Genomic DNA, 27,646 nt, shown 5'->3' on the forward strand with positions numbered 1-27,646 from the left:
TACAACAAAATGTGACCCATCATAATTATTATTCAAAACACTAAATGTTGTGACTCAATGATAATTATTACTTAATCAGTAACAAAATATACAGAAAATACATACTCGTAACAAACTAAACGTTCACATATTTGTATGAAACAATAGATTCGACAGATTCGCGCTGAATATGGTTTATTTGATCATGGACGATGGTCCAAAATAGAGCAAAATGAACGTCAGTAATATAACATGAGTAAATCCATATGAGAACAAGAATATGTAAAAATATTTGAAGAGTGCAAGATTTGATGATTTGTAAGGTCAGATAATAAATTTGCAAACACTTTGTACTCTTCTGAGACTTTTGAAGCAACGATATGCAGATTAATATGTCCAGGAAAACACATTTTAAACAGGCACTGACAAGATGTAAGGCGTGGTTACCAACGAAGTATTGGTTGTGGTTTAATTTGCATTGTTATGATGTTGATGTTTGATTACGGTAAACATTAGAACTGGTCGTCATTGATAGAGAGCCGAAATTTGTTTCATCTTGCTTGAAGCTATGTGTGACTGAGTTTAGTTTCACGCCGCTTTTAGCAATATTCCACCAACATCACACCGGAGATGGGCTTTACACATCGTACCCATGTGGGAAATCGAACTCGGACGAGCAAAGGATTTAACCACTAGACTACCTCACTACCCGTGCTTGAAGTCGTAATGAACAAAAATGGCTTGTTTCTGCATATCGGGAAAATGTAACACTTCAAAATTATTTCCACACGGAAACAGCAGTATATCCATTATGTTGAAAGAAACTTAGCAAAGATACCACCATAGGCTGTGTAAGAAGTAATTGAATGTAGCAGAAATATCTGGAGAAGACTTTGAAGGCATTCTTAAGCTCACGTCAACGACACTAAACTCATCAAATATAGTAATTTGAGCCCTAAATCATCCAGATGTACTAGATAAGAACGTGATGACGTACGTTTCCCTGTTGGTTTAGACGTGCACTGAGCAACTTTGAGTGAGTGAGTGAGTTTGCTTTTACGCCGCACTCAGCAATGTTAAGCTATATGGCAGCAGTCTGTAAGTAATCGGGTCTGGACCAGACAATCCAGTGATCAACAACCGATGACATATGTTAACCAAGTCAGCGAGTCTGACCACCCGATGCCGTTAGTCGCCTCTTACGACAAGCATAGTCGCCTTTTATGGCAAGCATGGGTTGTGAAGGCCTATTCTACCACGGACCTTCACAGGTCCTGAACAGCTTTGAACAGTGTAGTATCTTGTTCAGATTGTGATCGTACTGACTTTGGGCTTTGGTATATGTAAAGGTAACACTTTCAGGGAGTGATGGGGGAAACATTAGGTCATGGTATGGTGATAAACCAAGCTTAATCAACAGTCACAGCTTTCTGGCGTAACCAAAGGACGCAACTCTGTACATGGAATTGCAGCGACTGAAGCGAAGGCGCGACATATACCCATAATTCAACGTGTTTGGGAACATCACAGGGTCAGTGCCTCACGAGCATTCGAATTCGCATCTCTGACACATGAAAAGACGAAGCGATCAAACAAGTTGAAATGGTATATTGACGGACATTAATCTCTATCACAAATGTCGAAAATCAGTGAGTGATTACAGGAAAATCTTCGGAAACACCGTAATATAACATCCTTCAAACGTGTCTGTATAAACGATGATTGCCTTTGATAGTATCCCTGGAACCTTTGGAAAAGCCTACTGCTTGCGTGAGCTTTCCTATGATGCCTTTATGGATCAAATCAATGTCTCCAATACTTCTCTGATGTTTTGACCATTCGTCCCCTCGTCCTTTATTGTCTCATGACTGTAAAGAACAGCAAAGGAAATGTATTTTGCGAAAAAATGAAATCTCATAAAAGAAAGAGGTAATTTTTATGTCTTCTATCCTGCCCAAAACAGAGTTGCGTTACTTTTGCTCTTCAGTATATCAATATTGCGCCTATGACTTAACCGAACAGGATATAGTTCTAGGTTTTATGGGCTATAGCATATACTGGACCTGATAATTGAATCAATGACTCTTTGGCACTCCATGTCGTTCCTTTATAATTCATTATGACCTTCAGTTGGCACACGAGAAGTGCCATCAGTAGGATGGGCATACCGATCAGACATGTCACCTGTGTGTGTGTTAGCGATGCTATAATTAACTTTGTTTGCAGGTGTTCGTTCGTGAACCTGTTAAGTCCGTCTAGTTTGCCTGAACTCTTTCCTTTTACCTCCCGAGAGAACATATACGACTATGGTTATCCACAATATTTCATAACGTAATGATGAGCACATCCATAACTCGCCTTTTCCAGGCTAAATATCCTGCTCCAGGCTCACAGACGGATCATTATTACCCTAAGCTACCTGTTAGGCGCAAGAGGTTAATAGTCTCACGTCTTTGTTCACTGGGTGCCAATTATCTGCTGGTTGAACAGGTGCGTGAACACACTCACTAAACCAAGGTGAAACGACATGTGTTACTTGTGCTTCGTTGTAAGGTAGGACTGAAGTCAAAGAAACTCTCAGCTGTGAAGCTGTCAACAATGGTCGCCCATCCAAGAGCTCCCCGTGCCCATCGTTGCTTAACATTTTGATTTGTGACCTGAGCATTACTCACAGGACGACAGAAAACCACTCTGATGTACAATTCTATATTCGTTTCTAGTCAATATGCATGGAACGTGTTATTCATATTTTAACATGGTCGTCAAGATCAGGATGACTTTGATCACATCCCAGGATGAGCGTCTATATTGATACGTTGGGATTGGAAGACATCTTTCATAGACTCTCCTTGGTCTCGCGTGTCAAGATATGCTATTTAATACCACGAAGAACCAGAAAGTAACTCCCATCCCATCAAATGTCAGTAGTACTGTGGATTAATGTCAGAAAGGAACAGAGCTGACATGTTTATATGACCCCTGTTAGACGGATCTGGGTATTTGAACACTATATCAATTCACAAGTGAGCAGGAAAACCCATCACCGCCAGAAACTGAGGGAACAATTAAACAGTCCTTATGTGTGTAACACTGGAAGCCTAAAGCCTGGCGCTGTTTACCAACAATGTTCCATTCATGAGATGAAGCATTCTCACTGCTGCGCAGTAAGTAGATGTCGTTTGTTTGTCTTGCAGCTCAATACGCGTTTCGGCGGATACCTTTTGGTCTTCTCAAACATTCAGATGAACAGACCAGTGAGTGATAGTACGTGATTTATCCATGATACATTTGTAGACAGTTCGGCAGTTTGGATTCGATTAACACTTAACATTTTTATCTATCGTATTAAGACCATGTACTATGAAAACCATTAACAAACGTAGGAGAGACGTTTCAAACCTATACATTTCTTTGACAGTCAGCCTGTGTTTATACAACCCAACATATTTCCTATCTGTGTGGGTTATGGTGGTGGAGGTGGGCGTTGACTCATTAACCAGCAAGGCTTAAATTCCCACTTACATTTATTCCGTGTGTGTAGCTACTAAAGCATGGCGCAACCATTTCCGATGAAAATACCAGTAAACGAATCTTGACCAAGCTAATTCACTGACATAAGTTTACATGCATTAGTCTGAGCATCAGGTATCCAGTCAGCCATTTTTATATCGGGCAACATAACCTGAACTGCATGAAGAATTCCATTGTAGATTCGACAAAAGGAAACTTGAAGAGATTTGTGTAGGTTGAAATAAAATTAGCACTTACTGAAACTGTGACAGTTCAGGGTAATGACAGTTATGGTGGCGAAGAAAAAAACTGTATTAAGTACACATGCATGCGCAAATTACGTGTGGGAGGATAATAGTATTTCGTTGTCCATTAGTCACCTACACATATCGAGTAAGACTTTCGAAATTGGCTGATGGAGCAGTCCATGAGATGCTCTCCAACTCCTCGAGAGAAATCAAGTGGCCAGTTTAATGGGAAATAGCTTCCTTGCAGATAAAATCAATACATCGGAGGTGGTGGTTAAATATTAGCTTGCGGTAGAATCAGGAAGTCACGACTGTCCTTATCGTATCAGTCAATTTAACAGTTATTGAATATTTTTCTGAAATATCATTCACATGCCGGATGTAATAAAATATTGAGTGATTACCTGAATCATGTCATGTTTCAGAACATGATATGACGGACACAGTGAATGTTCTTGCGTCTTTCTGTTTTCATGAATCATTTTCATTAAGTTACTGATTTTACAAAAATGCATCTTGTGTGTTTTGTACCATAATTGTAAATTGTTCTTTTTCAATTTTGTAGGATCCCGTGTAAAGTATTTATTTCTGGCATAACAAGACTCGTTCACCTAATTGAAAGGATGATTGTCTTGCAGAATTTGGTTCCACATCAAATTGCCAATCAGTTTGTATTACAGGAATAGCGTTTGACAAGCCTCAGCCTTAATCATACAATGGAATATATACTACTCAAAACAACTTGATGGCTACCTCGTTCTTTCCTATAATTGCAATAGTTATGTGTCACGCCAGATAAACAAAGCACCAACTAAGAATCGTTTTTCTTAACAAACGTGGGATATATGGATGGCACCAAGGTTCAGACATACTCTGGACAATCGGCTGTCAAACCTGTTTGGTTTAAGTAGTTATGAGGCCACGCTGCTGACTTAAAATTTATGTTGAGCAAAGCAGGCAGAAACAGGATTTATGCATTTTTAATCACGTGCACAGGCTTATGTTCAAGTCGACATTAAAGAAATGTGTGTGAGTGAATCGGGTTTTACGCCTCTTTTAGCAATATTGTAGCGATAATTAATATTATAGCGAGTCGCCAGAAATTGGCTTTACGCGTTGTGCCCATGAAGGAAATCGAACTCAGCTCTTCGGTGTGATGGGCGAATACATTAACCACTGGCAGGGCCAGGTCAAGGAGTGTGTGTGTGCGTGCGTGCGTGCGTGCGTGTGTGTGTGTGTGTGTGTTTGTTTGTGTGTGTGTGTCTTAAAAATCATTAAGCCACCCAACCGCTTCTGAGGCTAACTCTAGGTAAACAACCACGGGATTCGAACCACGACTTATGCAACTTCTCTCGCCTCAAGGAAGTTCAATCAACTAATCGTACACGGGTTAATGCTTAGTTCTAAGTTCTAATGACTGGAGGACCTATGAGTGTTCTGCTTGTTCATCACGAGGATGAAAATTACCATATCGGAATTGCTTGTACATGCAACAGCGTCCTCAAGTAGAGGGTAAGAACTCCACTGCCCTGTGTTGGTTAGATAAACACCGGTAGTTTTACAGTAAATGATATACTATGACAGATCACCAAAGCCTATTACAGACATGCTTTTTATTTCAAGGGAAGTGAAATGGTAATCACTGGGTTAAATATCCAGAAACTAATCGATAAACCAGATAAGTGAGTAGAATAATACCTGGGGCTGTCTTGCAAGCATTTCACAGAGCCGATGGAAAGGTAAATTGCCTTTTGAAGTCCTATTCATTACATAGGAAGGTTAGCCAGCTGCAATTTCATAGCAATTGACGTCTTTCTAGAGACCACTGCAACTGGCGGGAAATTACAGCCAGAGATTCGGAAACAACGGAGCAGAGATTGCCGTGGAAATGGATTTCCCTTTCCGCTATGGTAGATCGGGCTTCCTAGTAATGATGACAGCTCTGGGAGTCAGGCCGAGGTGTTGACCTCAATTGTGAGGATGAGGCTTAAACATCTTTACTTTGGGGATATTTGACTGTTATCGTAATTTGTCTCGCGGTGACGTATGTTGCGTGTAGAAATGTCCATATCAAAACGCAGCGAACAGTTCAAAGAGAGAGAAAATTCATTTCATCATACTTGACCAGTTCATATCGCCAAATCGTTTGTGCTATCATTCGCTGGGTAGGTTGTGGTCGAACGGGGACCAGCGTTATTCCCGTGGAAGTAATACGATATATTTTGCGAAAGTTTGGATTTGTTGAATAACGCCGCACACAGCAATTTTCCTGCAGGGAATAACACACATTGTCTTTAAAAGGTGGTTAAACTGACACTGTTTTAGCAACTTGTTATTGACTTGATCTCTCACAAACAAATAACACAACGTCAGTTACACTTTTTTATGGACCAAGACATCACGAACCATAACATCTCACGACGTTCGTACTGTCCAGACTCACGTAATAATTAATCAATTCATAGATGTTATAGACACTAACCCTGCCTCCTGTACCACGAAATCTCAACGTCAGAAATGAAGATTACAGCCTGTGTTCTCTAAACGACAAAATGCATTCTACTTTCACATTATCAAGTGTTGTTAAAATCGAACCTGAAAAGGTAGGGAAATTCCCGATCAGGGTTTCCACACTTATCTCGGCTTTTCCACAAAATAGCAAATGGTTCATATGACTGAGCAAAACAAGCTCCACGAATTTCCTCACCTGACAAAGACACATATCCTTCGAAGGACGCTCAACTGTGATAACAATAATCTGATGTAATATGGACATATCTTGCACATTCTGCAATATGTAATCATTGCCACTGGCAGTATATGCGTAAAATCAACCTGAATGTGATTCAAAATTGGCCCTTGAAACACGAACTCTCTTCCAGCAAGTAGCTGTGTAGCAAGCAGCATAATGATTACTTAGCATTAAGTGAAACGGATATAGATGATAACCCTGCTTGTAGCCAGCGAGATCGAGTGAATTTACAGTTCTATGGGTAATCGCGTGGAATTCGTGATCACAGATATATCTTACGGACGACCGTATGAAGTTGAAGGGTGATGAAACTCATTTCATCGACCACCTGCTTTTTAACCCATTGATGCAAATAATGTTTAAACAACGTATACTTGTCATAGCATACTTTTTGCGGTCGAGTAGAGCAACATATTAGGACATATTTAATGTTATGTCTGAACAGATGCATCGAATTCAGTTGCATATGGCCCATACAACTGTTGTCTAGTAAAGGATGAAGAGAGTGTATAGGTTTACGTCACTTTAAGCTGTATTCCAGCAATATCACAGCGGTGGACTTCAATAATAGGCTTCGCACATTTACCATGTTTGAAATCGAACTCAGGTCTTTGATGTGACGAGTCAAAGCATTAACCACAAGGACACCCAACTGACGCAGGGGTACAGAGGAAGGCACGTGTACTGGTTTACGCATTAGAGCATTTCGTAAAGCTTTCTGGGAACGAGTATGTATAATTACTTCACGTGATTTGTTACTTTCTATATATATATCTGGGATATCTATGTCATATTCGGAAACATATTTACTTCAACAATGGAAGCAGGAATGCAGTTGTCTCATGGGATTATTCAGAAAATCAAGATTTAGGTAGAAGGCTACAATTTTATGATGGGAAGTGAACTTCATTAATGCTTAAGGAAACTGCCACACAGACATGCCATTCGTTAAAGATGTGTACAAATCATAACGCCAGCTGACAGACATACGCTTTGTTTCTAGATTTCTTACACCGTGATTCTTACTGACCTTGTTATGTACCGTGTTGATATCGTTCATCTCTTTTGGTAACTTTCTCATCCATCGTATGTCTATCCAAATCTGTCTTCCGCTTGTCTCTCTGGCCGTCTGATTACGCTTGTAATGGAAGAATAGACGTTCCACGACCAAATAAGTGTAGTGTTACTTTAAACTATATTGTACAAAGAGTAATGGATCTTCCGTGTTTGGGTTTTAATTTGGAAATCAAGCTGTAGGTTTGCATATGGATTTAGAAAATGATTATCCATTTACAGGAAAGTTGTAACTTGTCAGACCTTTTAACGTTTCAGGGTCAGTTATCTGAATACAATCAAGACAAATAACGTTCATGACACACGTAGTTCTGGTTGACAGGACCGTGTCATCAGGACGGCTGCGATACAAAACCGTGGTCAAAGTGCTTCTCACTGTACAACTACCATTCCCAAACGATGCACAGCTGTCGCATTCTCAAAGTTCAAAGATCAATAATAACATTTCGCTTTGTTTTTTGTTTATTTTCAAAACGTGGTCAAAATACAAAGTTATGACATGTTCCCGTCCACATCAGACTTACTGGCACCAAAGATAATGTCCCTGTGATATACCCCTTTGCTTCAAAGAAACTGCACTATGAATCATTTGCACCAAAACGACATTGGGAACATAATCAATGCCTTTGTAAGAAGACAAACTGTTTTGATAAATATGTTCACTAAAAGGCTCTGCCCATAACATTGTTGATATACTGATTTGCTCCAAAGAAACTGTAATATACAAGAATCCTTTGCTCCAAACGAAAGTGCACAAATGAGAAAGTCACTGCACAAGAGAAACAGGACATCTGGTGAATTCATTAGCTCCAAATGGCACTATATACATAACCATGATGAAATCATTTGTAAAATTATTTTGGTGCCGTACTTTCCAAAAGCAAACGCACGTATCCAATATTATATGCACGTTTAATTTTGGAGCTACGTGCACATGTTCATGAAAATATGCAAGTTTAAACCGTACTTAATAGATGACATAAATTGAAACTAACAATATCCCTAGTGACGTGTCTGTACAATTTACACACATTAGTGTTGTCGCAGTGTACATTTACATGTAAAAAGTTAGATATTACATAACAAGCACTGTTGCGCACTCACTTGTTCTGCGTTGGCTGAAACGTGTTTTAAACGATCTTGAAACACACCCAGCTAATCATTGATGTGTCAGCTCATAGTGTGTACACATCTGATCACAGAAACAGATAACTCTCAATACATTACTCTACCTAATCCAAAGATAAGCCTGTGCACTACAAAGATCAAATCAAACACTATCAAGTGAAAGCATTTCCCCTTCCCTCTAAATCCCGCTTCAAAATTTATGGCAGTGAGACGGAGCTTAAACAACAAAAGGTTGTAAATTTCAGCGCGTTTCAATATCACCCAGAGCCTGCTGTCAATATCACTTTATATCATCGATTTCAGGTCTAAGCCCCATTATGTACAGGCCCAGGCAGCGCAAAGTCTGTGCCTAGATACTGAGATGATGGGAAACAAATGCAGCTGGAATGCATGGTCACGAATTTCTACAACATGATCGAAATTGTAAACAAAGCACCGTCACAAATGCAATTTGACCCATACGTGTCACAATCACTGAGACGCATATTAAGGCTTCGTGTGTGATTGTATATCTCAAACGGAAGCATAAGACATGTGAGACCAGAAGTACGGTTGCATGGATTCCTTCGAGTTCTCTAAAGCCCTATTTGGTCAAACCGAGAAAGAGTATAGCATCACATCGCTCCAGTCATTGAATGACATTTACAAGACTGGTCATAACACAGAAATTTGATAAGGCTCTGCGGATAATGTCTTTACTTTTCTTAAGAAAACGCTATCCTTGTATACATTTCCGTTTCAGAATAAGCTCGACGTAACACTGTAGCAATAGGTGACTACAATGGTCGTGTAGTTTATAGAGATGTTTGTGAGTGTGTCTGTTGGTACGTGTATGGATAATGTAAGGTTCAACAGTACAACAGTAATATGGAAACAATGGAACAATATATGATTTAACAGAGGTCATATGCTTGATGGACGTGTTTGTATGAGTGGTCTGATTTGATACCCAAACATTTATCTGAAAACTGGGTATTGATTTATACTAGAGGATCACTTTGTGCATCCGTAACAAGCTCATAATCATGTAGAATCCCTTTGAAAGGGAATATCCTATTAAGGTATCTAAACATTTGGCGGATGGAAACATATGACTGTACACATATTAAGGATCTTAGCTTTTCATTATACAGATATTATTTACTAATCGCCATGGTGATATAAAGATGACAAATCTTTATGGATGATCAACTTCTTTATTGTCACAATAACGACGTTTCGATATAGTTTTCAAACAGAGTGATATATTCATAATGGAAATTATTTATGTTTTAGATATTTAGGTATTGCGTGCATGAAATAACAGCTGAGTCAGGAAAAGCAGAGGGCATGCATATGTACCGAACACCCATAATATTAAAAAAAAACTATGTCCCGTAATTATTGACAAAGAATCAATGTACAGGTAAGGCAATGGTTGTACAATGTGACAATGCGTACAACTGAATATACTGATAAAACTTCTTTGTTTACAGTATATGAACTCGTTAGATCCGTTGTTAAACGTAATAATTTACGCGTTTCCTTACATGGGTACAATGGGTGAAGCTCACATCTGTATCCCCCGCCGTGATATTTCTGGAATATCAATGAAACCAGCGTAAGTCACTCAACTCAACTCACTCACTTTAGAAAATAGTAGCACTGAATTAAACAGTTTGGGTCAGGCATTTTGTTGAGCGTTCTGCATATTGTAAGGACTAAATGAATGGACAGGTGTCCTGATGTATGATAAAGGGGGCGGTGGGGTAGCCCAGTGGTAAAAGCGTTCGTTCGTCACGCCGAAGACCCGGGTTCGATTCCCCACATGGGTACAATGATATCGTTTGAATATTGCTAAAAGCTGCGTAAAACCAAACTCACTCACTCACTATGATAAAGAGTTCATATGGCGCTATGCCGACTGTGGCGGATTTATGCCAATACAGATCTTTGTATTAAAAGTTAGTACTTGGATCGAAAATAGATGAACAGCTTTCAATTTGTGTGGCAGCTTATATAATGAAATAGAGAGACGTGTGGTGAAGAAACGTCGGTATGCGTTACATTATGGGAAAATACATTCATTATTCATAGACAGAGACACTGATAACGTATCAATACATTTTAGCACTGTATGCATTTTCTACTTCATCCTTTGGGAGGGCCTAATAACCTCATATTTTATCAATAACAGCCATGCAGTAACACGTGAATTTGCAGTTGTGGCGTCAGGGTAATCAGTGAACCCGCTGGAAAGACTTTACCACTGAACAACAGGAATGATATCACACGGATTACACAAAGAATGATCAATAGGAAAATCATTAAATTTGCACGTGTCTTGGTATCATTAATAGTTATATGATAATCATACGTGAACACAAAAAAATCTTTATGATCATTGGGTTTCATGTTAAGAAATTTGGTGGTAAGTTTTGATTAGTCGCAGGAAGTTTGAATGTCTTTATGTTTAGTATTGCATTTACTGACTGATTTGTGAATTATTGTCTCATAGTGGTCGATTAAGTATTAATAATTTATCTTAACGACTGTCACACAGACTTTTATAGATAGGTGAAGATACACGAAATTATCTCCAGTAGCAACAGCAGCAGCAACAACAATCTTCTTGGTGCAATATAGCTGGGTAATTGGATACGTATGTTCCATTTGATCAGACCGTATAACACAAGGGGCGTGTGCTTCTCGTGATGCTGTAAATCAATTCTGATATCTTTCTACGACATGCAGTCACCTTTGGTATAATTATATTTTACAATGCTCTGATAAACACACGTGATTATGACCAGAACGCTCTTGTTGGGATTAACAGTATTTCGAAACAAATGTTTGGCTGTTTTCAACTGGAAACACGTTTTACAATGACACAGTCAGTGTGTTCGGATGCAGCTGCTAGAAAAGACGTCCAAGGTTCCTTTTGGAATATTGATCTTTCCCTCACGGTTATATAGTAAATGTAATCGTTGAATTGTAAATGAGTTATCTTAAAAAGAAGTCTAACAGAGAACTTAGATATTATCTGGTATTGATGTTGAATATTTGATGTATGTCAGCCACGTTAAAAAATCGAAACATGTAATCTTTAGTGGTAAGATTAAAACATGATGGAGCAAAATCTGATTGCTTCAGTTTGAAGTATGGTGAAGTGCCATAAAGGAAACACCCATTTAAGGAAACACAAAAGTTAACAAAATAGTAACATCCATGGTAAGTATATCCCGACATCGCTAAGGAAAGCATCTCACCATAACCACGTTTGACCAAATAAACCAACAGTGTCTCCATAAGATATCTGAAGTAGGAGAATAGCGTCAGCAATGCCTTCAGTATAAATATAAGTTCAAGTAGGAAAATAGCATCAGCAATGCCTTCAGTATACATATAAGTTCAAGTAGGAGAATAGCGTCAGCAATGCCTTCAGTATAAATATGAGTTCAAGTAGGAGAATAGCATCAGCAATGCCTTCAGTATACATATACGTTCAAGTAGGAGAATAGCGTCAGCAATGCCTTCAGTATACATATAAGTTCAAGTAGGAGAATAGCATCAGCAATGCCTTCAGTATAAATATAAGTTCAAGTAGGAAAATAGCATCAGCAATGCCTTCAGTATACATATAAGTTCAAGTAGGAGAATAGCATCAGCAATGCCTTCAGTATAAATATAAGTTCAAGTAGGAAAATAGCATCAGCAATGCCTTCAGTATACATATAAGTTCAAGTAGGAGAATAGCATCAGCAATGCCTTCAGTATAAATAGAAGTTGAAGTAGGAGAATGGCATCAGCAATGCCTTCAGTATAAATAGAAGTTGAAGTAGGAGAATAGCATCAGCAATGCCTTCAGTATAAATAGAAGTTGAAGTAGGAGAATAGCCTAAGTAAATAGCCTAAGTAAGGCCTTCAGTTAAAGTATTAGTTGCATTATATATAAAATAGTCAGCAGCTCGTTGAGTAAAACATTGGCAAATCAGAGGTGTATTACGTGATTACACACGCCGGTAGCGGTAACAGTAGAATATATCATTATCACCGTGGGAACACTGGAATTGGTTCCATAAATTGGACACAGAGGACAAGCAAACCCTTTGAACATGACGGAGCCACGATGGAACAGTGAGACAGTATCATTCCAATGCACCAGAAGCACAAATCAATCATAAATACCGGTACCCAGTTATGTTTCAACATGCAGGATAGTGAATAATAAACGGATTCTCCTATACCATATGGGTGGCAAATAGGAACTTTAGTTGACTTTAGCTGGACTACATCACAAGACACGCAAGGTCTTGACCTTGTTCTAGTGCCATCAAATTAACATTCTTAGAGTGTTAGTAACCATGACGCGCCGACTATTTTTATCGACCAATGTTCTGTGTAAATTGTCGTTCTTCTATTTCGGAACCAATTTTGAATGTCTCATGCGTGAAAATGACTCACTTTTCGGACTTTAATCTGTCTAACGTCGTAGTCAGAATGCTCTCCAGGGAACGTGTTCGAACCGCCGATGACGTTAAAATGAACCTTGTCTTCTGAATTTCACAATATGGACCTGTCGGTGACAGACCAATTTTGACACGAACCATCTTGAGGTGTCTGTTTTCAGTTAACTGAAGGATCCTCGGAGTATTTGGTTGAAGTAATTATTTTATGGAGACTACTGGTCAGTGACGGACTCTCCATCTGGGTCAGCTGTCCACCTAGATTATGCTGCTAATGTCATGTGGGTTTACATGCAGCAATATATCTAATGCCTCCTGCAAATAGTGGCATAGCCTTTGCGATTCGATGAAGACTCTACATAGTATTAATGCAAGCGGAGACATAGTGGAATATCATAGCAACTGATTTGTATAATTGAGCTTCCTAGCAAGGCTATTGACGATTTGTGCACGATCCATACATCGGTTGACAGCAGAAACTTCGGCGGCAGCATCTACGTAGACGACAGGTGATACGGTTTTACTTCTCGGAATGTTCTAGTAGGACTTGTTGGTTCATCATTCGATAATTTCTTCCGCCACCGGTTCCTGGCAAACACATGGCTGTATTTATGGGAAAGGATTATGACTTTCGCTCAAGAGACGATGGCAAAGCTCGGATATGAGGTTTCACTGCAACACCCTGACACTCGTTATTTGAATGCGCTTAAGCATCAGTGTTACAATGGAGATTTAAACACAGGGGATTTCTTTTGATCCACTCGTGTTGGAGGATGCTGGATTGTAAGAGCTCTAAACAACCTTACAAGGATATTTATCGCTCATGATAGCTTCGTGAGACCATTAGAAACACCGAGTCAGATTCAACAGTCGTTTTCAGCGGATGATTACTCAAATACACGTTTTGGAGAATGCTTCCCTCGTATGCATGTCTGTACTTTGAAAAAAAATCAATATCCGTTTTTCAGTTATAATGTGTTCTGTATAACGGAAAGGTTATCTTTCAATCTTTTTTAAGATTGATGACCCATTATCCAGTTTTTTGTCACTCTAGAGTTGTGTAATATGTTGTCCATAATTGAAATTCTCAAATGTTGCAGATCACGCCGATCCGATAGTGGTTGGATCCATAGCTGGGTGTGGAACTCTCATCGCGGCTCTTGTCCTCGCAGCTGCTTGGTTTATTTGTAAGAAGAAGCGTCCTCCTTTGTTCCTGGACCCCGACCAGATGCAGTTCACTCATGACTACCTCTCTGACAGGAACATCCATATCAGTCAGAGCACCCCTGACCTCATTGAGGTCAACCAGACCCCACCAGACCCTGATAAGTCTCCATCAAAAAGAGGTATATTTCAAATCAGTTCTCGACAATGGACACTGCCAACAGTTCCTCAACGTCACCAAACATTCCAGAGAATGCTTTCGCACCGCCTTGACTTATCCAATATAGAGTTCTCTGTCCAGAGCATCAAACACAAAGAGCAACCGGAGCTTGGTGCCATTAAACCAGAACTTTACAAGCAGGCATCTGTTGATTCACTGAGGTCGGAACACACACCCTGTGGAAAGTTATTCTTTAGCTTGAAATACGTTCAAGAGCAGGGTAGTCTTTTCGTGAACATTAACCGTGCTGAGAATCTTCCGGCTAAGGATTTTTCAGGAACCTCTGACCCATACGTGAAGGTGTATCTGTTGCCTGATAGGAAGACGAAGCATCAAACTAAAGTTCATAGGAAGACATTAACGCCTGAGTTTAATGAGACGTTTGTCTTTAGCGTGAACTATGAAAACATCCCCTCACGGACATTGTATTTCAACTTGTATGACTTTGATCGTTTTTCACGTCATGACCTCATTGGAGCGGTTGTAGTCAAAGATATTCTCAGCGAGGGGAGTTTAGTCAAAGAAACGTTCTTTGTCAGGGATATTTACGTCACACAACAGGTAAGCTAATATTGCATTTTATTATGTTCTTGTAACAAGTATGTGTTTTAATATTTATATGTTTGTGTGACTCACTCTTGTACCGTAACCCTAACCCCACATTGATAATAGTGAAACACATCAGAGCAGTATTGTACTAATGAACACACGGCAACTTTTGTTCTTTTGATACAGCGTCGTTGCTGCATAACATTTAAGCCTTTCCTTTACTCACAACACTATGGAACCGTGGAGATCCACGTTAGATTATATCTTCAGCAACCCTTGTTTGTCGTAAGAGACGACTGACGTGATCGGGTGGTCAGAGTCCCTGACTTGGTTGACACATGTCACCGTATCTCAGTTGCACAGATCTATGCTCATGTTGATCACTGGATTATCTGGGCCAGACTCATTTATTTACAGACTGCCCCCACATAGATGGATACTAGCGCCTTGAGCAAGTAATAGTTGCATGGGTATGTGCGCTATATAAATATCGTCTAATATAGTGCCTTTCCCAATTTTCACTATGTAAGTGAGTGAGTGGGTTTGGTTTTACGCCACAACTATATTCCAACTATGTGGCAGCGGTCTGTAAATAATCGAGTCTGAACCAGACAATCCTGTGATCAACAGCATGAGCATCGATCTGTGCAATTGGGAACCGATGACATGTGTCAACCAAGTCAGCGAGCGTGACCACCCGATGCCGTTAGTCGCCTCTTACGACAAGCATAGTCGCCTTTTATGGCAAGCATGGGTTGCTGAAGGCCACGGGTCAACAAGGTATCAAAACAAGTAGCGACACGTTATCCTAAGTTTGTGTTCCTTATTTCAGCTGAACAGCAAAACAAATGCAACTCTGACTTTTTGACAAGTTTTAAATAGAAGACATGAAATAGACTGTTAAACAGAACATGAACGCTTACTTTTATGAGATTTCATTTTTTCGAAAATAGCGCTTCTTTTGTTGTTCAGTATATACGGTCTATATATCTGAATCGTTCATAGTGTGTGCTCAAAATTAACCTCTTTCGAATGCAATATTGTTTTGTGACTAACATGCTTATATTCCATGTAGACATATTTTTACCAATGAAAACTTCACAAACATATTACTTGCAACCCCAGTCAAGGACAAGGCACTGTGCGACAGTAGGTAAAATTCAGATATGGTTTTTCCCATCCACTTACGAACCTACTGCTGAACTTCTTTCATCTGAAGACTTATAATCACCTAAAGCTGTCTTTGTCACACGTTAAGGAAAATTGCTTTCAGCGATGCAAATGGTCCTTTGTGAAGTAGTCCCATGATGAGCACCTGGGGTCGTCTTCTTACAGAACCTTTGTGCTTCAAGGACCAAACGGTCCAACTCTATGCTAGTAATCACAACCCGCTGGTTCCACGTCAAGCACACGCTTCCTCCAGTGGAATGTGGAATTGTGATACATTAAGCAGCTGTTCCAGCATAGTCTTTCTTCACAAGCATCCCTTACAAACACAGTGACATGGACACCTTTCGTACACCAAGCTAAAATCACCCAGTTCTACGAGATCGTATCAGTGTCCGTCAGCGTGCGTTCATGCGAAACTGGGACGTGGTCATTTTGGGAAAAGCAATTGAGGAATCATCAAACTGTACTGTTTACTTCATACATGCTTGCACTGTACATTTGGAATCTGTAGCAATGGAATTGTTTCTCTTTTGTGTCGCACCTTCATATGCCGAATGTACATTCGTCCCTCAACGCATTCCTAGTTGAGTTTTTCATTCCTGATTTTTTACATGTCTCAAAGAGCAATTTTGAAGGAACGTCTACACATCTGGCATGGATATATGAACTAATTAAGAAAACAAATCTATTTAATGAGTAGAAATAAGCTATACATTTCCATAGGTATGTATCATGTGTTTATTGTTTTCCATCGCGTACAGAAGTGTTAATCAATATTACGCCGGTCTGGGCTCAAGTCGGGGTCATATAAACCTGAGCTGCGATGACCCTTATGATCACCAAACCTAATTGGGTCACGTCTTGCAGCTGCATCCGGGTCCCCACGGGGTTGTAATTTAAAATACAATCCATACATATAGGATTTTGTATTGGATTTAGCTCACCGTTGTTAGCTATAGAGGCTTTGGAACAAGGCTGCCTCAAGCTCAATAAAACGATGTTTAGGCTGAGACTATGGTAACTATATGGTAGACTATGACGTCACAAAGGTGGAAGATTGCTTTGAGGAGCAAAACTTGTTGGTATATTTCTGTGAATGTGCCGTTTTGTCCTCTGTACTCGGTGATCATTCACGGAGACCTCTTTTGATGGTTTTGTAGTGACGAGAATTGACAGATGACACGGTTCTAAGACTATAAACTTACGAGGTGGGACACTCACGTGTGGTATCCATAACTATTCAGTTAAAAACTGGGTCTTCTTAATGAATGCTTTCATAAAACCTTAACGTACTCACTTTGAAAAACCCATACTCTAAACAAGACCGTAATCATTATTGGTGTTGCCATGACGAAGATTCTAGGTGGGTTTTGGTAGCAATAACAATTCTGATGTTGGTCTATGTAGCATGATGTAGCGACAGCTTCTGCTCATCTTTTGGTTTTTTATAGAAGGAGCACTGAACTGTTCAAACAGAACGATAAAATAGGTTTACTGTTTAGCTGATTCCACTAGACGGTGAACAATTGCAGGAAAATCAGTCGTTTCTATTCTATACACCTGGAAATTAATCAAGCAACACCCCAATTTTTTCTATTGGAGCAACTTTGAAGTGTTCTGACAATCAAAATATGCCGGGTTGATATAGTTTGACACTTTTTTATTCAACAGACGATCTCTGACAAACAACTTAAAGGGAAAAAGTATCAAGACTTTGCTTTATTGCAACGAAATCCAAATTCTTAAAACTGTCTTAAATTCATGAAAAAATGGACACAATTTACTATTCATCCACAGACGTTGTTGTCAGGTGTATTAACACAAATGTCACATGGAAAGAAAGAACAGTCATCTGAGAGTCTGCACACCGACTTTCATCAATATCTAGTGTGTCCTCCCTGCGCACGCACCACCGATTCCAGACGCCTCCTCATTCCTTGGATGAGTCTCCGGATCTGATTCTGGGGGATCCTGTTCCACTCCTCATGCAGGGCAGCCGTCAATTCGTTGAGATTATGGACTGGTGGGTCTCTCTGCCTCACACGACGGCCAATAAAGTCCCACAAATGTTCAATGGGGTTGAGGTCAGGGCTCATGGCAGGCCATGGAATTCTGTCAATTGCATTTTGCCGCAAAAAATCATTTACAGCATGCGCCCTGTGAGGTCTAGCATTGTCGTCCATAAATATGGGTCTCGTTGCCAGAGGATGGTTCTCAAAATGAGGTACCACAGCCCTGTCAAGAACCTCCTGTTGGTAACGAACACCGTTAAGGTTGCCACGGATGGTAATGATATCCAACTTGCAGTTCATGGAAATGCACCCCCATACCATAACGGAACCTCCCCCAAAGGCCACAGTCTCCTGGATGTTCCGTGGAGCCATTGCTGTGTTCCTCTGCCTCCAGACCCGAGTACGACCGTCCACCATGTGCAGCAAGAACCGGCTCTCATCTGAGAAATGGACCTTCCTCCAAGAGGCAATGTTCCAGTGAAAACGGTCATTACACCAGGCCAGTCGGGCTGCCTTATGGGCTGGAGACAGTCTGGGTCGCTTGATTGGCCTCCTTGCCCGGTATCCTGCAGCTTTCAGACGATTCCGAACAGTCCTGTTCGAGATGGGTCTCCCTGGAAGCCACTCCTGTCTCAACCGAGAGCTCGAGTCGAAGGACCTGCGCCGTACAAGTCTCAGTAAAGCTCTGTCCTCCCGGACTGTGGTCTTCCTGGGTCTTCCTGGTCTAGGCAGGTCATTAGTGGCCCGGTATTTTTTCAAAAGTTTTGAAATTATGGAATGATGTCATCCGATTTGAGTCCCGATTTGTCTTAGAGACATACCAGCATTCCTCATGCCGATTATTTGCCAACGAGTGGCCTCTGATAATTTCCTACGTGCCATGACATTGAAATGAATGAAAAACCGAATGCAATCGACAACCTGCGCTTGTAAACACCCCAGGGAAAAAGTGCATTTTTCGAAAGTTGAGGTTAAAGCAATGCACGTGCGCTGTGCAAGCTTCACGCGCGTCATATCAACCCATGAAAAGCTCATGCTGTATGTCAATACATCAAAATTGAATAATCAATCATCAAAATTACTTCGTTAAACTTTGTTAAGTTTTTATGTGTCTTTGAATTTGGTGTTGCTCAATTAATTTCCATATGTATATTTTCTTAAGTACATTGAATCAGTAATACATTCTGCATAAATCTGACATTACCTATCGCATGCCAAAGCTTAATGTCACTCTCCTTAAGAGGTTCCGTTGAATGATTCATAAAGTATTAGCATTACGAGTATTTCTTCGGGGAATGTATGCTTCAGACAGATGGAACATCATATATGTGTTATTATCCTACCAGGAATTACGTTAGCAATATGACGAGGTAAACTACAACTCCATGTTCACTGTTGGGACACTGATCTGTCAGTAATTGTTACTCAGTACGTATCCTCCCTGATGATATTTATCCACAATTGTCAAGATATTCCAGGTCACTCATCCTAACTTAATCATATTTAACTCATTTCAAATGTCACCGTTATAAAATTACAGCCGATGATGGCTGACGTGTCTTATTGAATATATGTATAACTTGTGCAGAACATATTTGGTCTTATCGCAATGAGTAAGTGGGTATTTTCAGTTTTAAGCCGCAAATCCAGTATTATCAAGGATAACAGAAGTGAGCTTCACAAATTGAACCCAGATTGTAGGGAATCGACGGATACTCGTTTTATACACTAAGTTACAACACTGGCCTCTCCTTCTATCTGAAGGCATGATTGTGGAGAAAGGTACCATACACATATGAAACTATCGATATCTTGATTGACTGAAAAAGAAAGAGTTAGATTGTCCTAAATCGGCATTGTGCTTATAAACTAAGCAAATCACACAATAACAGGCATATGTGCTATATTAGCAAACTCTTTACATGAGACTGACCACCTTACCACACTGCACACAACCTCCCCACTAACTAATTACAAATATTCTCTTAACTCTGAATTTGAAAGTGTCATTTGTAAATAAATACATCCATATAACAATTATGTATAATAAATACATAATTGTTGCATTGGCAAATGAATATTTAGGGTTGCAAATGAAACCTCATATCATCAGATCATATCATTAGTCTACGACGCGATGATTAACAGGAACTGAAAGGTTAGAACCTTATAAAAACGGTACTAGTTGATCAGATCATAAGTGATCAGAAATATTTCAGATATAACTGCAATTACGGTTAGAACCTTTGAAAATGTAATCTACTTGTCTCATTGGTTACCACTGCAATTATGTTTGCAACTAACACCCCATGGAAACTCTTGCTGACATGTGTAGAAAGGTTCGACCTCATCACATACGAAGTGAAAACATTTCACTCAGAATAGGGCCATATCCTCCGGGAAGGTTCTAAAGAACAATGACAGCTTATCAGTCTGTGATAACAGGTTATCACGTAAATGAGATATTAATGCTATGAGCTGAGACTTGAATGTCATTTGAAGCATTCCTTCAACCAGTCTCACTGAGCATAATGCCAGGTATATTTTCTGACGGTGAACTCATCACAGTTCCCAACCTATGGAAGATCAAAACATGGTGGCCTTCAAAGTGGTTTTGAAAGATTATTGAATAGCCACAGAACCATTGATTAAAATGTAAATAAACAGGATCTACTCGATAATGTCCTGCGGAGGAGTAGAAATGATTACGTACATAAGACTTTTTGCATAATTACTGGCATCCCATGAAATGTCGGCATTAAATGTTTTTGAAAACAATCTACATTTGTGAAACGAAATATCTTGTCTTCATGTATTGAATGGTGTTTCGGGGGAATATATTGTTCTGATTGCATTCTCTAATATCGGCCATTATGATACATTGCACGTATCGTACAATATTGATATTTCTCCGGGGACCTTTCAGAGTTGGTGCAGTATTAAAGGTGAAAATGTGATGAATAACATGCCAGCGAGGCTGGTGCTATGCAGGATATTATAGCCATAAATTGCCTTGCTTGTCATGTTCAGAACAAAAGTGGCATTTATGCCTCAGTTATAGAGGGAATGCAAGAACAATTGTGATTCAGGTGGAATTAATTGGCTCTATGTTCCTACTTACACGTTGTAATGTATCCAAATTGCAGCAAGAACGTCAATCTGTCTTCATGTTTATGATACAGTGAGTGTTCAATTAAGCCGAAACGTTGTTTGTTTGCGAGCGTTGGTCAATCCCGTGCAGAATTCAGGAAAAGATATAATATGACCTGTTTGACACAATCAATCCGTTGACATATGAAATTAGTTTGTGTTTTGTCAATTTACATGCAAAACATCCACTTTGTTTTCTACATGTTAACATAATGCCACGATGCGTTACGAAGACACCATAGCTTAATTATGTTTTTTTCTGTACCATTGACATAAAGCTGGAATAAGTTGTATTAAATGACAACCGCCTAACTTCATTTTAGGTGCAGTACGATAGTAATAAAGCATGTATGCATTTTTAGATGACATTGACAGACATAAATAATAAACATTTCACGTGTCTAACAAACTGTCTTTGCACATCGCGCTTGACAGGTTGTGGATGTCACATATGTGTGTGTATGCATGTTCTCAAACATTATGATATGAAAGGGCGTTGGGGTAGCCTAGTGGTCAAAGCGTTCGCTCTTCACTCCGAAGACTCAGGATCGATTTCCCAGTGTCCGGTGGGTCTAATATGAAGCTTATTTTAGGTGTTCCCCTCAACGACAATGCTGGAATGTTGCTAAAAGCGTCGTGAACCCCAATTCAGTCACTTGTCCTCGCTGACATGTTTATTTGCTGTATTTAATGTAAAGCAACTCACTCACTCAGAGTATGCGTATGAATAAATCTTTTCACATGGTTGATATGGTAAGAGAAGTTCAAGATGGCATAAACATTTACAGATATACCCATATCCTACGTCAACTTATTTATCATCTTCCAGTTGACGTTACATGGATAGTAATGGAGTGAGGATTTTTCAAATTTCAGTCAGCGGGAACGTGGATTTTTCAGTGTACGACCACTGAAACTACCGAACACAATCGCATCTCATATCGAATTCTTAAGATGTTATCCGGAAAGTCAGCTATCCCGCCTGTGTCTTTATTTCCGAAAGAGCGATGGAATTGATTTATCTTTCTCCATTACTCAGCTTAATGACTTTGCCATCAACCTCGTTGCCAAGGGGTATTCCCGTAAAGTCGGTCAGTAGTGACATATGTATCAAATATGAAGAATACTGAACAGCAAAAGAAATGCATTTTGTGAAAAAACGAAATCTCATAAAAGTGATCGTTCATGTTAATACCTTCTCTTTAAATGCTACACAAAAGTCAGAATTGCGGGGTTTTTTGCTGTTCAGTATGCATTATATGAGACGAAGAAGACAAACGTATGGAGAAGCTTCAATCGTGCCTGTCATTTTAAATACGTCTCATGATGTCTCACTTTTTGTTTTACAAGCAATAACAATAGACAATGCTAAAATGTTGACCCAGTTGTGTTTTATCTAGCTGAACGACACTGAACGTAAATGACAAAAACATCTGGACAGTTTGTCAGATCACACCACAAGCAATTATATTCATTCCTGCCGGAGATATTGCTTTGAAACATACACATGAGTTCTTGAGGATCAGCATTAGTGACACTGTCTTATATTGGCTCCCTGCATCCGTAGCTTTGGGGCCAGGACCTACCGGGAATTTAAGACGCCAAAGAAAAAAAAAATACCTGGATCGAACGACTTAAAAAAATTCTCAGACTGCAAGGATATCCGGAAAGTATTCCCTTGAACGGAGTATGGTTGTGCTGCAAGTGCCAGCGCGCCAGAGGACCGGGTTGTAGACTTAGTAATTGACGTAGATGGACTGGCTACAACGTCTTGGGCAATACCATTAGCAATCCTTCTTTTTTCGGTGGGTTAGTTCAGTTTAAGGAATCCGCATGTGTGTAAACTTCTTTTAGTGTATACTGACTTCTTCTCCTATCACTTTTGTGAAACCCAAACAAACGTTGTTATCATCTGTCAGATCGAGGGTCATTATCGTCGTTTTAAAGTATCAGTTACAAATTATCCAGTTTGATGCCTACAAATGTACATGAATATCTCATGAAATACAAAGTACGTGTTCTTAAAGGCTGCGACCAATGACAAATACTTGCTGACAAATGTGAAATGCACATATCTTTTTTACGAACCATATTAATGGTAATTAATGGTAACAGAATGGACATATGAAGTAAAGACGGCATCAATGGAAAACTCCTAATAGGTGGGTTTATGAAGAAGACTTCTTACATTACTCTCAACATTGCCACTTTTAACCAGATTAAAAAAGTGATAGAATTAATATACATATCTGTCACGGCATGTCAGTTTTTCTCCTTTATTAATTCATGAAGGAACAACGTGTTGAAAAATTACGCTTCCCAAATCCCACATTAGAATCCACTTCATGAATTTAAGCTTTACTAGGAATCGACAGCAGCAGCATTCTCCCTGCGGCAACGTCGGTGCATGACAACGATTCAGTTACAAGCTCAGCAAGGGACTTTATCGCACACTATTTGAGGTCAGTGACACACGAAGTTCTTGACAATTGACAGAGAACGAGGACAGTGGGTCAGCGATTGGACGGTAATGAAAGCAGACACAGCATTTTGAAAACAATCAGTGAGACATGACCTCCCATCCTAGGATCAGTTCCGCATAAACGCGATGAGTAGACGCCACTCCTTGTCGCTACTATTTTGAATTGAGATTAGTAGCTGACTGATGGTATCCGTTTGAAAAGTTTCCAAGCCGTATGTTCTTTTCCAGAAGTGTTTTCTTTCAAAACACAAATGTCACTGACAGCTGCACATTAATGTACTGTGCATAATTCATCATTAAACACACCACGTGAATTGTTCTTACAAGCTTGGCATCACTGCCCAAATAACGAGGAACGAATCTATGTGTACTGTTGATCAGGTTTAGTGTGTGCAATGTTTTAGTCGTTCTGGTTAACTCACCAAGACGATAAGAACTGAAATTTTGTAAAAGCCGCTTTAATTAAAAAGAAAATATAAGGAGACGTTAATCTGACGCAGTGTTTTGGTAGAAGGAAGCAGATATTTATTGAAACCAACTTGATGATCGCAACATTGAAAAATGAACTCAAATGAACACCTTTTCCTTTAACTGTGCGTCATGTTCCGTGAGCACTTCAAGGTTATTAAATAGAAAATGAAATCCTTTATCATTGCCTTTTAATAAGGCGTCAACAAGGATAATGGACGTCACGAGTGAAGAAAACGTTGATATTATACCACTTCATTACTGCATGCTCAGGAGTTGCATATTATCATTCTCCACCTTCGAGATTAGCATTATGGAACATATACCTAAAACTACGTTTATAACGTAATGGACCCGTGAAGATCCGGACTAGATCTGATCTTCAGTAACCCATGCTTGTAAGAGGCAACAAACAGGATCGGTTGGTCAGGCTCGCAAACTTGTTTAACTCATGTCTCCGGTTCCAATTGCGTAGACATATGCTCATGCTGTTGATCACTGGCTTGTCTGGCTTAGACTCGATTATTTACAGACCACCGACATATAGCTGGAATATTGGAGATGAGTAAAACTAGTAAAATTTAGTTCATTCGCTCACACCATAAATACCGTATATGCCTTATATTTGTTGTCTCGGAAGTTTGTTGCATATTTTTGTCGAAACCCAAAACGCGTGATCCTTTCGATATTCTCACATATTTTAATGAAATATTCCCAATTTTATAAACTTTCGAAATCTAATAATGTGGCAGCACAGATTAAAGTGGCCAGTCAGTGGTATTGTTCTCATTCTGGGAGGCTGAAGTGCTCGCTGTGAACTGGACGTCATTTGATTTTCTCACTTCTCGGAATCAAATTAAAATCCTAACTAAAACTCTACAGCTGATTGATGGAAGTGGTGTTTTCTGGTGTGATTGATGATTCACTTGATTAATGGAAAAGAGAAATAATTACAATTCCTGGGGTTTGTCAATATAACATTTAATGCGCTTTTCTATGTGATTCGAAACCAGAGCATAACCCTTTTCGTTACAGTAGGGTATGATACAGGTTCATATGTACTTCAAATCCAAAGGGTAGTCTCACAAGCGTAAATACAGCTGCTTATTTAGGACAACGGCTACTGTTCTAAATTACAAAAAATATTGCAAATATATTTGAATATTTGCAAAATATTCCCTTCTATTTAAAGGTACTGTTTACACATTTACATATGTATTATAAAACAAATTCGTAACGTTGAAGAGGTAACAATCAGTGAAAATTGGCGAATTTTGAAAACCTATACACAAAAGCTCAGCTGTTCACATGCATGATATTTGCACATGCTTTCAAACAATTTGATGCATGATCCTTGTGCAATTCGTCTGCATAAAGTGTGCGGGTGGTACCCCCAGGTTAGTGGAGAAATCAATCTTCGATGCAATTATATGTGTCTAAACGTTTGAAGGGAAGGACATGTATATCGAAATCTGTACCTCTTATGCATTTTTTGTTGAGGATGAAAGGCAGTCAGTGGTCGAAGACGTCTTAATTTACGGTGAATAGTTGTGAAGCCGGGATTAATTTGAACATATATTTTGGTTGTCAGCACCGTATCCATGCTCCTGATTCTTTACCAGGTAATAACCACTATTTTCGCTTATTTACCATTTTTCGGGCATCTCTATCGGGAATCAAAATGCTAGGTTTTATTACAAAAGGACTTTTTACTGATGACTTTTTCCTACAGTTGGCTGAAATAATTCCGATGCGATGTAAAACCTCAACTCAGATCAATTCAGTGGGAATTAATGGAAATGAATTGCTCCTATTAATACGTTCTTTATCGTATTAGAGTTCAATAATCAATAAAGAAGTTGTTATCCATAAAATATCACATCGTTTTAATATTAAAATTCGGGTGTAACCTTTACCATTTATTCACTGTCCTCTAAGTTTCAGATGTCATTCTCGCAATCTCATTCTGTCAAAACATTTTGAGCACACAATTAATCACATTCATGGGTGCACATTGACTTTTTATAGTGTCGTTGAAACTGGATTCAAACGAAGCTCCCAGTTTGTCACAATTCTAGTTAGGTAATGTGAGCCTTTGAGGCGCATTAGCAATGCTTATGTTCCAAAAGACGTCCCCCTACAAGAATGGTCGCGTCCCTATCTAACCCGCCGGAGAACAATTCTTTAAATAAAGAATTTGATGGAGTAGCCCAGTGGTTACAGCGTTCGATCGCCTAGCCGAAACCCTTGGTTAGAATCCCAGAGAGGTTACAATATGTGAAGCCAATTTCTCCTCCTGTGAGACTGCTCGTTTGTCGCTGAAAGCAGCGTAAAGTCTTTCTTCTTACGAGAACTATGAGGAAAATCCCGACATACGCTTTTGTGACTCTTTGTCCTTTGAAACGATTGCTCTTTAGATTTGAACGAAGATCAATACACCTGATATCCAGAAACAGATAATATCCCATAAAATGTCTGAACAGAAATATCAATCATGCTCCATTTTTGTCCTTTGGAGCTTTCATTTCATTCGGATAGCTCAGTGATTTTTTCAGCCAGATTTCCATTTACATGTGATTGAGAAAAATGGAACAAAAATGAAATTTGACTGAGAGCAGTATGGAATGCTTTTCGTGATAGAAATCAATATTAATAGATAGAACGTTTATCGCCTGTTCCTGTGATGCTGGCGTTGAACACAGCGATGATAGTTTAATGGTACTACTAAATGGTAGAGAGGCTTCGGAGCCTAAGGTCAGATGGAAAACGTATATTTGTGGCATGTCTACGACAAGAAAACTGCGCTCGATTAGACTTCGAGAACTTGCGTGTTCTTTTGCTTGGAGCTGAAAGTCACTCGCTTTGTCTTTCTGGCAAATGGCCAATGTAGGCCTTGTATTGTTTGCCAGGAATAAATGTAATTCTCTCTGAACTGCTACTGTTGTCATTTTAGTGAAATGTCATGTCAATTCATACTGCGTGGCTGAATTGTTTTCATGAGAATGGAAACGCCTTTTTGGGGTAGGAGTAGAGTTAATGTCGGGAGGTTGGAGGGTCGATATCCAGATCTCGCGACTCCAAACTACGAACAAACTAGCGTGGTATTTGTTGTCACCATGTCTGAAAACAGTCATTTAAGAGGTGAGAATAATATGGGACAATATCTTATGGACATATTTCATCGATTAAAACATGTAGGTGTCCTTAATTGGGAACATGAAAGTGACAAAACATCTTTCCACATCCACAAGAAACTGCTGCCAAGAGCAAACACAAGATGTCGACCGTATCGTGG

The 27,646-nt window shown here is 39.4% G+C and overlaps 1 protein-coding gene across 1 annotated transcript in view; it reads left to right on the plus strand.

Annotated features, from left to right (window-relative positions):
- The window catches only part of LOC137286603 (synaptotagmin-9-like), a 67,210-nt gene that overhangs the window by 23,624 nt on the left and 15,940 nt on the right, over positions 1-27,646 (plus strand). Inside the window, exon 2 of the mRNA XM_067818551.1 lies at positions 14,237-15,081. Within this exon, the coding sequence (XP_067674652.1) occupies positions 14,237-15,081 (845 nt within the window). The remainder of the gene's footprint in view (positions 1-14,236; positions 15,082-27,646) is intronic.

This window comes from Haliotis asinina, chromosome 6 (assembly GCF_037392515.1).
Source record: "Haliotis asinina isolate JCU_RB_2024 chromosome 6, JCU_Hal_asi_v2, whole genome shotgun sequence".
In the NCBI taxonomy this organism is placed as follows: Eukaryota; Metazoa; Mollusca; class Gastropoda; order Lepetellida; family Haliotidae; genus Haliotis; species Haliotis asinina.